This window comes from Protomyctophum parallelum (assembly GCF_964188405.1).
Source record: "Protomyctophum parallelum genome assembly, chromosome: 1".
NCBI lineage: Eukaryota > Metazoa > Chordata > Actinopteri > Myctophiformes > Myctophidae > Protomyctophum > Protomyctophum parallelum.
The window spans coordinates 27,856,837-27,868,962 of record NC_139697.1 but is presented as its reverse complement, the minus strand read 5'-3'; the positions used below and the strand labels follow the sequence as shown (position 1 = coordinate 27,868,962).

The following is a 12,126-nucleotide window of genomic DNA, read 5'->3' as shown; positions in this document are numbered from 1 at the left end:
TTTATAGAAGAGTATTCAGTTTAATATTAAAAAAATCTTTACGATAACAAAATATGCTTATATGATACAGTGTATCCGCAAAAACGTGCGTGTGTCTCTATGTGCAGTTCAACACTAAAAGGGTTCAGTTTTGCTTGGCATGCCATGTTCACATGACAAATTATTGCATACAGGACCAAGATATTACAATGCAACAAATGTCACACTATCTCAGAGACTCAGACAGATATAATCACATGACACTGACTCTGACATACTAGGCTAATCAAAGGATTTACCTTGCCACGGCTTAATTGGTCCAGTCCCTGGACAATAATGGACATTCAGGTGAACTTCATCCTCTGGACTGGACTGGAATGAGGACCAAATCCATGTTTTGTTCCGTCTGTCCGAGTGTGTGCTGCACTGGAAAATACCCAGGAGGATATAGACAAAACGGTTTCAAACTGACTGAAACAGTAACATTTGTTCCAACATCCAACCGAATCAACTTATTAGGTTTATGGTTTCTTAATATAGCATATGGTTCATAGGGGGACGTTATTATATGGACCAAAGCTAGGTTTCTTCTAATTAGCTTTAGCTTACGATATTTATAGAAAATAGTTTGTGATGGGCAGCTTCTCCTTCTCCCGACCACTCTCTATCGTTAGCTAACAAAATGACGCTAGTTAGTTAGCCTGCTGTGTCAGATAGGCTATAAGCTTACACAAGATAGGCTCCATTCTTGAACCGTCTGAGACTTCATTTCGTACAAAAAAAGAGAAGCTAAAAGGTGGATATTGTGGTCTGTAACAGCATTACGCCATAGGCTAATATATATCTTTCCCCAAACCAACCTCAAATTTCTCCTGAAATGTTGGTTGCCTTTAATGTTAATAAATAATAAACGTCTCCCTCTGAGTGAGCCTGCAGGGACAGAGGCCACCCCGCCTCCCCTATGTGCGTATTTCTTTATTTTCTTATTTTTAACCTACCTTGAAAACGGAATAAAACTTGTCAACTGAGTTATTGGGCAGAATAGTTATGGCGCTATATATGGTTTAAAAAGCCTGTGCTGCGTCTGTGCGCTTTACTTACCTTTTTTATGTCAAAATGCACCACCACCCATGCAGGTGTTGCACGCAAAGTAATCAGTTCGCCAGAGCTGACCAGAGCCTGGCACTGAGCCAGGAGGCGCTTTCGGGGCCTCACAATTTTCAAATGCTTCCTTCCATATGGCTTCCATTTCGTCTTTGCAGTTGCGTAAAAATGTGTCCTACTGTAAATCAAATTAGTCGAAGCATATATATTAACTTTGTGTGAAATGGAATATAAAATACAGCCCCCCCCGCCCCCCCTCCAAAAAAAATAATAATCAAAAAATATATTTTTAAATATATTTTCTTGAATGGCAAACGGATGACATTGGCATTCAGTGGGCATAGTTCCAGTGGGTGTGGTTTTCTGGCATCACTGAAAAATCTCCCATTCTTTTTTTTCCCATATATCGAGATTAAAAAATATCAATTATTTTAAGCCTATAGAATGAAGCCATCCAGGATCCTGGTGAATCATGACGATAAAACCTTTATCCTCGCGTGGATATGCTGGGTCAATAGAGGTCAAGATTCATTGCAAAGGCAGATGATGAAGGCTGGCTATATGCAAGGCTAATACAAAAATAAAATAAAAACTCTAAACAAAGCAATGTATTAAATGTAGTAGGCTATATCATAATTAAATATTCAAAAACTAATTAAAAAAATCACACCCGTGTGAACTGAGTGGTGCAACTCCCTGTAAATCTGGGGGGAAAAATGAATAGCAGATTTTTCAGTGGTGCCGGAAAACCCACGTCCATTACTATGCGTTATACAGAGATTAGGGAACAGATAGTTGTCTGGCCATGATGTGAGAATAGTCTTCCAGTGGTGTTCTAGTCTCACGTTACCATATTGTTCCTCATGTGTACTTCCTGCTCAGTAAAGAGTTTCCGCTAGACCGCTACCTGTGTCCACGAGTCTGCATTTGTACCTTATCCTTGCCTTGTGACGAGAAGGGAGAGCCTAGGGAGGCTTAATGTACAGATGATAACCAGTGGTTCCCAAACCTTTTCACGTCAAGGACCCCCAAATTGACACTAATTAGCACCGCAGACCCCCCCATTTGAAAAGATATGCCAGGGATCCCCATAAGAGAAGATTTTTACAATTCTAGCAGAGATTCTCAAGGACCCCTGGGTCCCCGGTCCCCACTTTGGGAACCACTGTTCTAGACCAGAGTAGTGGAGCCCTGGCATAATGTTAAACATTGGGGTTTAACAACACACTCAAGACTAGAATACAGAGCAGCAGTTAAGCAGTGATATGATTCTGAGGGACACTGTACGTGGTACATAGAGTTGTACCGATACTGGTATCGGTTACTCGGGCCGATACCACCCTCAAGTACTCGTACTCTGTACTGGCCCCAATACTCTAACCCGAGTACCAAAACATTCAATTGATACTAGGCTGAATGAATGCAACGGGAGCAAGGTCTGACCCAGCACTTCAGCAAATCGCCCAAAACAGCCGATCTACAAGCATAAATGACAACTGACAAGTGTAGATCGGAGATCCATCTGCATCTATGAGAAAAAGGAGGGAAAATAAGTGGTTACTCAACAAAAATAAAGTACTCGTATCAGAACTCGGTATCGGCGAGTACTAAAAACGAAGTACTTGTACTCGTACTTGGTTTGAAAAAAATGGTATCGGGACAACTCTAGTGGTAAAGGCTCAGAAAACATGTGCTGCATTTGAAGCAGAAAATGCCGAATGAGGATTCCTCCACGACATTGTTGTTCTCGGAAAAAGCATCATTGCCTTCTGTAAGTCAAAAGGTTTGTACACATGAACATGTTCATCAGATAATCCTCCTTCAGGACATCGATTGGCTCAGCTGCTGCGACAATAAATAAAAATGACACAACAAGAGTCCATCCTAGCCTACAACAGCATTGCATTGGCTTATCAACCAGTTTTCAGAATGAACACAAGCAATAGCATGCATGTGCATCTGTGGCTCAGGGGTAGAGTTGCTGGATGGTAACCGCATCGGTTGCTAGTTTGAACCCAGGCTCCCCCAGAGTTAGTGTCGAAGTGTCCTTGAGCAAGACACTGAACCCCTAATTGCTCCTGATGTGCTGGTTGGTGCCTTGCATGGTTTCCGCCGCCATCAGTGTGTGAATGTGTGTGAATGGGATGAATATAATGCACAATTTATGTATAAAGCGCCTTGGATAAAGGCGCTATATAAATGCACCATTTACCATCTTTTAGATTAGCCTACTGCAACAAAACTATTAACATTAGGAAAACAAGCTTCAACGCTTTTTATTTGTTATAGCATAATAATTTGTTTCTTTGAATAGTAGTCTATTGAAAGAACTTAATCAAATGAATATATACATAAAGAATCTATTATTCTGACCAACCCCTAATGCATACTCGAACAAAAATGTGCCTCAAATATATCTGAAGAGGATTTGCATTTTTACAAACGTATTTGATACTGTATATCAGTGTTGTTTTTGGCAGCAAATTAAGGTTTTAGTTTTAGTCATAGTCTCTTGAATAGTTTATTTAGTTTTAGTCACATTTTAGTCACCCGGAATGTTTTAGTGTTAGTCTAGTTTTAGTCGACTAAATATCATAAGATTTTAGTCGACTAAATCTACAGTTGATTTAGTTGACGAAAATGCATTTTGGCGGGCCTGATGCTGTCGTAATGACAGCTGAAAATACAGCCCATAACGCGTCGCGCTAGATCGGCTATTTTCAGCATGCAACAGATGACATAAAATCACATACTGGATCTCTTGTCCACTAGTCTTAGTTTTAGTCAGTTATTATTTAGTTTCCACTTAGTTATCGTCAGTGGAAAAAGGTAGTCGACGAACATTTTTCGCCTTAGTTTTAGTCGACGAAAACAACACTGCTGAAGAGGATTTGCATTTTTACAAACGTATTTGATACTGTATATCAATTCTACTTACTCAGTCAATATGGGCAAAATATATACAGTATGTACAACGATATGGCTCGAATGGTTTTGTTTGTAAACGTGTCAATCCATATCCGGACAAAGCAACACACACACTAGTTGGAAAGAAATGACAGTGAATTGTCAGTACGTTTTTATTAAACCTTAAAGTACAAACTGGAAAAGTAAAAAACTGTCAATATAACCAACAAGAGACTCTCTTTCCGAGTGGGAGGGAAAGGCCGAGACGCGCAGCACTAATAAATTAAGTTGCCAGAAACCCCACTGGGAGCAAACAGTTCAGACTGTAGAAAAAAAAGAAGAATGAGGAAGAAAAAAAAAATCCTGTAAGGATAACATACATTGTAAGGGTACGGACACACCAGAGTTTGATTCTGACAACGTTTTTTCAACGATAGCGGAGCATTTTTGTTGCCATTGAAAAGCATTGGCAGAATCCAACGGGTACTAGGCGTAATCAAACCCTGGTGTGTCCATACCCTAAGGCCATAAAAACTTGACAACCACTTTTTTTTTTTTATGTTGAAAACACCCAACTCAGTATTTTCATTAAATAGTCCTAAAACAGTTCAGTCTTGTGTGAGGGACGACAATCAACAAACTTGATTATAGGATTTTAATCTTGACAGTCACCACTGGCAAGCTCAGTGCAACATGAGTAGCTACTACATTTTTGTTGAATGTTCAGAAATTAAAATGTAAAAACCCATTTTCTTTTGTGAACATCTCTTTTTTTTCCCTTTTCTTTATAAAAGTAAAGCTAAACAAACAAAACTAGGCTTGGGGGGGCAGGGGTGGTGGGGGGGGGGGGGTTGCTACTCCATATCTTCTTTCTTAGTGATATAAGCAGCACTTAAAATTTATTTATACACTTTTACCAGAGCAACCCTGTAAGCATCAAACTCACATGGATGAAGAAAGGTAATGTAAGGCTGTTTCTTCATCAAGGACTCCCCTCCATAACTCCATTCCACTCTCTTCCTTCCTTCCTCTTTCCTTTCCTTCCTTCACCACAGAAAAAAGGCTCAAGTATTTAAAGAAATTTACAGGATTATTTACAAAAAAAAAAAAAAGTTTAGTTTGTGTTGGACTTTTTCCGTCTCTTAAACCACTCATAATACATCCGGAAAAGGGAAGAAAATGCAAAAAAAGAAAGAAATAAGAAAAAAAGCAATAAAGGGCCAAAAACAAAGAAAAAATAACTTGGGATTTTTTGTATTTCACATTTTACACTTTGACTAGTGGCTCTACTCAAGATAGCACATCAGATAAAAAAAAAAGTAAAAAAACACAAAATAATAATAATAATATTATAATAATATAATAATTAATGTTTACTGGTACAGATGAAACAAGAGGACTGGAAGAATGGAATGTTAACACGATTGCACATCTAGAACCGGAAAAAAACCTCACGGCCTTTCCGCCCTGTGGGATGGGGGCGCTCCACCAAGCAGCTAACAGCTAGCAGCTAACATCTAGCACGGGCAGCTAGGAGCTAATTATCTAGCGAGAGCAGCTAGCAGCTAACAGCTAGCTGGTGCTAACCCCCCAGATTCTTTTTCGTATTGTTATACAGTAATTATAACCAACAGCACCAAAACAATGGACCTCCTCGCTTTATAATCAGGCACAGGTTTCACTCGCAAGCGAAAGAGGGATCCCTCCATATTAACCAGGAAGTGAGGTGAGCAGCTGTAGCTCCGCCCCTCTCATATCCACCAAGGAAAAGAAACATCATTAACGACAAATAAAGTACACAGAAGACTTCTTACAAAAAAAACTATCAACAAAACCAAAGCTAGAATTCAAAATAGAACTTTAAAAAAAAAGCCAGCCAACAATAAACCAACATCATTGTCTGTCTTTCAAGTTTTTACCTCGCATCGCCAGCCCCTGTATTTTGTCTCTCTTTTTTTTTTTTTTATTGCAGGAGCCGCATCAATCAAGAAAGTAAAACACAAAAAAATATTACTCCTCTTCCTCTGAGCAAAGGACAGAGAGGAACTTTGGGTAACTACTCGGTCATTTAAAAATTTATAGAAATAGAAAGAGCTAAACAAAAACAAATATCACCTCCTTGTCATTCGTCCCATGTTCACAGTTGAGTGATGTGTGATTCGGGAGGAGGGGGAGGTGGAGAACGGGCGGTGCAGTCTAGGGGCCAAAGGGGGACGGGGCTGGGGCTAAGATAATAGGATTCCAATGTTAACTATTTCAGTTTAAGGACTTAAGGGCTCATCAAGTCTACCTGTGTGACGTTTACAGTTTAACGCTTAAGATGGACGACTTTTACGACAATAAAAAAGGTACACACACGATAAAACTAAAAGTCTCAAATCATCATCAAAAATAAAAACAAATTCTTCTTTCACGCTAGTGCAAAAAAGACATCTTGCTTTTCATTTCTTTTTGTGTTGTCTCTTCTTTCTTAGAAACAAGCATGTCATTACTAAGGGGGGAGGGTGAATAAAGTGGGATATATTTTTTGGGTGAAGCAGGCGGACATAAAAGCTTGGTAACAATTTGTTTCTTTCTTTCTTAAAAATGGGAGGAGGAGGGTGTCAGTCAAGGTGATAGTGATTCTAGTGAAATAAAAACAAGAACATGGGGGGGGGGGGGCACGCAGGGTGGTGAGGAGGTGGTGGTGGAGGGTGGAGGCGTCCCCTCAGGAAACGGCCGCCGTCTTGGGCAAGTGGGTCGAGGACAGGCGAGACAGGGACACTTCCACGGTGGCGGGGCGTTTGCGGGGTCCTCGTTTGGCTGGCGAGGGCTTGACGGCCGGGCTGGGAGCGTGAACGGGGTCCCCGACCGCTCCTCCAACTGCTCCGTTCTTCACCATGGCCCTACCACACACCTGGTTCACCAAACTATTGATTTGCTCCTGATAGGAGAGAAGAGATCAACTATGTTCACATATTTACCATTTACTTTAAATGCTATTATTATAATCTTATTCTTCTTATTTATATTATTAAACACTTTGACTTCTAAACACGAGTTAATTAAGTGTAGAACACTTTTCCTGCGATTCGTGAGTTGCCCGAGTTATGTTTTCACTGTTAAATCCACGTTTTTAAGTTATACGGCCAATCCACCAGACAGAATGGGATCTGAGACGTGTTTTGATGACATCATCGCAAAAAGGTCTGTTGCTACGGCGTGCAAAGGGTTATGGGAAATTCATTCCCTATTGTTTATTGTTTACAATGGGGAAGCTACCAGGCAGTGGTCAACACTACAACAAGCGATTACACCGTTTTAAATTGGATTTTCATGACAAGCAACTCAGCGGTCGGTGCAGTGGCTGTTCAAAGGTAACTTTAAACGTAGGCAGTCTAGCCTAAAAAAGACGTCCGTAAATATTGTCAGCAGTTAACCATGTTAATTCCCATGAGGGTCCAAGAAGACTGCTGGTCCCATTTTCAATTATGAGCACAAATCAGAAAGCCAGCTAATGACTCCCCCATCTGGAGGAACAGGGGATAGGACGCTATGAACAGAGAAGCGGTGGCCTATACTACAGTACCTCATCGTATCTATGAACAGAGTAGCGGTGGCCTATACTACAGTACCTCATCGTATCTATGAACAGAGTAGCGGTGGCCTATACTACAGTACCTCATCGTATCTATGAACAGAGTAGAAGTGGCCTATACTACAGTACCTCATCGTATCTATGAACAGAGTAGCGGTGGTGTCATGTTCCGTTCAGAACTGTGCCTCTATTTTTTGCGTTTTTGTGCCCTCTGGTGGACGTTGGTTAAATGTGTATTTCAATGCAAACTGTCCATTCTGAAGCTAAACGTCAGACCCTGCGGTCTTTGCAACTGCTGCTCTATTCCTAACCTAACTTTGTGTTCATGTCTTGAAAGAATCGTCTGTAAGTAACATGATTGCAACCTTTTCTGACATGTTTGGCGATTTTGTAGCCTTTTGGTTTATCTTAATTTATTCTTTGCAAGTTGGGTTTGTTTGGGTAGGTTGTTGCTAAGCTAATGCTAGTAGTAGTAGTTTCAGTGCATTGATTTGATATACAGTGACGATATCGCTGCTTGGTCAATTTCATTAGCTTTATTCAGCATTTGTGAGCCTTTCTGACTTTTTGTGATTTCATATATGGTTACAGCAATTCATGATTTTATGATACAGCTATTCCTCATGCTGTAATTTCTTGGTTCAGTTCATAATTCATAATTAGTTCACAACTCCAATTCATATTTCAGTAATGTGTTATAAAAAATGGGTTAAAACTATTTACATTTATCTACAAGCCATTTACATTATAGCCTACAGTACAGTCATTTCATGTCACTTAAAACATGAGTTACAGTGAAATACACTTAATGCTTGTAGACATTGTATGTTTTTCATGTTGTTTATTATTTCATTGGATTATATAAATAGGCATTTAATTAGTGCTTTCTTTATGTTTCAGTTTTACAATTTTGGCTTGATTGCTTTTGGAGAAGTAAAAAACCCTTCAAACGTTACACTGCCTCCGACCGTCTCTTCGAGCCAACTGTTAGCTGTCTGTTTATCTGTGAACATCATACCTCAGTGAGAACAGAACAGTAAAAAGACGTCTTCCCGGCGGGCACGACTACAAAGACAAACAGGATACTACAGCATCACTCTGACCTACACCGTCTAACAACCTCCCCCGAGAGACATTCACCATGTCGACTGCAGGAGACGCAGTCAAGGAACGCACACCTTCCCAGGCTAGTAAGCGCTCCTCTTCCAAAGGAAGCAAATCTTCCACTGCCAGTGCAGCAGCCGCCAAGGCACGAGCTAAGGCTGAGGCTGCCAAAGTGCGTGTTGCCTTCTCTCAGAGAGAGAAGGATTTGAAGGTTCTAGGAGCTGAAATGACAATGAAAGAGGCTCGTATAGCTGCTGAGTTATCTTCATTACAGTTGGAACGAGACGCTGCAGCAGCTGAAGCAGAGGCTGAGGTTCTAGAGGCGTTAGTGGATTCTGAAAGTGTAGAAGGCAGCAAGAGAGACATGGAGGACACAACGCAAATTGCCATAGAACGTACGCAAGCATATGTCCAGCGTCACTCTCAGCAACCTCCCAGTCACACAGAACATCCTCAGTCTCCTGGTGAGGAGGAACCCCCGCAGCTCCAACCTTATACACCATCACTAGCTTTCATTAATCCCATTGTAGACTCCACATCTCCAAACAGACGGAGACAGCATGACGACTCCAGAGCTGAACGGGACGGCAACAGCCATGGTGATGGTGCGGCACAGCGGCTGAGCGCGCCAACACCCGCAGTTCACCAACAGGCAACCGCGAGCAACACCCACCCAGATGTGGGGCGGCATGCAGGCCGTCCCTCGTTTGCAACGCCCACCTTACCTGGTCCTCGCGCCTCACATCACACATATCACACACCCAAGGATGTACAGCAGTCTAGAGGTTTCATATACACTCAAAATCATCCATCTGCTGCTCGGACCCCACCTCCTAATTCACATGACTTCCCTACCGCACCAGTGGATAGGTCTGGAATGAGTGACATGGCAAGGTACTTGGTACGTCGTGAGCTTGTGAACACAGGGCTCATCAAGTTCAATGATCGCCCAGATAACTTTTGGGCGTGGAAGTCCTCATTCACGAACGCCACAGGAGGACTGAACTTGACAGCGAGTGAGGAGCTTGATCTTTTAACTAAATGGCTGGGAAACCAATCTTCTGAACAAGTCATGAGGATCCGTGCTGTGCATGTCAACGACGCTGCAGCTGGACTCGAAATGGCCTGGGATCGTCTTGAAGAGTGTTATGGCGCATCTGAAGTCATTGAAAGGGCCCTCTTTGATAGGTTGGAGAAGATGCCTAAAATCAATCAAAAGGATCCTCAGAAGCTCAGGGAACTGGGAGATTTACTGATGGAGCTGAATTCTGCCAAAAGGGATGGCTACCTGACAGGACTTGCAGTTCTGGACTCTGCCAGGGGCATCCAACCCATCGTTGAGAAATTGCCCTACAATCTTCAGGACAAGTGGATGAGCCAAGGCTCACAGTATAAGGAGATGCACCATGTCCAATTTCCTCCATTTGCATATTTCACTAACTTTGTCTGCAGCGAGGCACGCAGAAGAAACGACCCTAGTTTCACCCTCTCAAGTGCCTCTGCAGGTCCAAGCAGCTCTACAGGTTCATCAAGGCCAGAAGCAGTGAAATCATCAGGAAATGTAAATGGTCATGTGTCCATTCACAAGACAGAAGTTGCTACAAACGACTCTGCTCCTCGGCCACTGGGTGAAGCAGCACCCGGAGACATAAATAGACAATGCCCCATACACAAGAAGCCCCACCCTCTGAAGAAATGTAGGAGTTTCCGAAACATGGCACATGGAGACCGTACCAAGTATTTGAAGGAGAATGGTGTCTGCTTTAAGTGTTGTGCCTCTACTACACACCTGGCTAAAGACTGCAAAGCAGAGGTGAAATGCATGGAATGCGACAGCGACAGACATGTGGCAGCACTTCATCCTGGGCCACCCCCTTGGAGCACAGCCGCCACTGCAGAGCATGGCGGGGAGGATGAAGGTGAGTCAAGTCAGCTGTCAGTCACCTCAAAATGCACCGAAGTTTGCAGCGGAGGCCAGAGCCCCAGGTCATGTTCCAAGATTTGCCTGGTAAAGGTTTACCCAAAAGCTCACCCAGACAAAGCAGCGAAGGCGTACGTTATTCTGGATGACCAGAGCAATAGGTCAATGGCCAGGTCAGAATTCTTTGATCTCTTTGAACTCACTGGGTCAGACTCTCCATACACTCTTCGCACATGCTCTGGAATCACGGAGACATCCGGGAGAAGAGCTACAGGGTTCACTGTGGAATCCTTGGATGGAGAGGTGAGTGTGAAGCTTCCCACACTCATTGAGTGTAATCACATGCCGGACGACCGTTCTGAGATTCCAACCCCAGAGGCAGCGCAACATCACACTCACTTAAAATCGATTGCACACAGAATCCCACACCTGGATCCAGAAGCCCAGATTCTCCTCCTTCTGGGGCGTGATGTCCTTCAGGTGCACAAAGTGCGAGAGCTACGCAACGGCCCTCACAATGCCCCCTACGCCCAAAGATTAGACCTGGGGTGGGTTGTTGTAGGCGACGTCTGTTTGGGCTCAGCCCACAGATCGGCAGCAGTTTCTTCATTCCGCACTAATGTGTTAGAAAATGGACGCCCATCTCTCTTCACTCCATGCCCAAATCAGCTCCATGTCAAGGAAAAGTTCAGTACCAAAACACAGACCCACACTGCTTCTCGCATCTCTTCTTTCCCGTCTGTTGTCGATGATCACAGTCTAGGCTGCACCGTCTTCGAGAGAACCAAGGATGACGAGAAAGTGGGTCTCTCCATCGAAGACAGACTGTTCCTACAGTTAATGGACAAAGAGGTGTTTATGGACGACGGTGCAACGTGGCAGATGTCGGCGGCAGTGACCCCACAGCAGCCTCGCTCTACACAGCGGCCTCGCTCTACACAGCGGCCTCGCTCTACACAGCAGCTTCGCTCTACACAGCAGCCTCGCTCTACACAGCAGCCTCGCTCTACACAGCAGCCTCGCTCTACACAGCAGCCTCGCTCTACACAGCAGCCTCGCTCTACACAGCAGCCTCGCTCTACACAGCAGCCTCGCTCTACACAGCAGCTTCGCTCTACACAGCAGCCTCGCTCTACACAGCAGCCTCGTTCTACACAGCAGCCTCGCTCTACACAGCAGCTTCGCTCTACACAGCAGCCTCGCTTTACACAGCAGCCTCGCTCTACACAGCAGCCTCGCTCTACACAGCGGCTTCGCTCTACACAGCAGCCTCGCTCTACACAGCAGCCTCGCTCTACACAGCAGCCTCGCTCTACACAGCAGCCTCGCTCTACACAGCAGCCTCGCTCTACACAGCAGCCTCGCTCTACACAGCAGCTTCGCTCTACACAGCAGCCTCGCTCTACACAGCAGCCTCGCTCTACACAGCAGCCTCGCTCTACACAGCAGCCTCGCTCTACACAGCAGCTTCGCTCTACACAGCAGCTTCGCTCTACACAGCAGCCTCGCTCTACACAGCAACCTCGCTCTACAC

The 12,126-nt window shown here is 43.7% G+C and overlaps 1 protein-coding gene across 1 annotated transcript in view; it reads right to left on the bottom strand.

Moving 5' to 3' along the window:
• Positions 1 to 4,128: 4,128 nt before the first annotated feature.
• Positions 4,129 to 12,126, bottom strand: part of jarid2b (jumonji and AT-rich interaction domain containing 2b) — a 144,928-nt gene continuing 136,930 nt past the window's right edge. Inside the window, exon 18 of the mRNA XM_083774124.1 lies at positions 4,129 to 6,913. Within this exon, the coding sequence (XP_083630250.1) occupies positions 6,698 to 6,913 (216 nt within the window). The 3' untranslated portion in view covers positions 4,129 to 6,697. The remainder of the gene's footprint in view (positions 6,914 to 12,126) is intronic.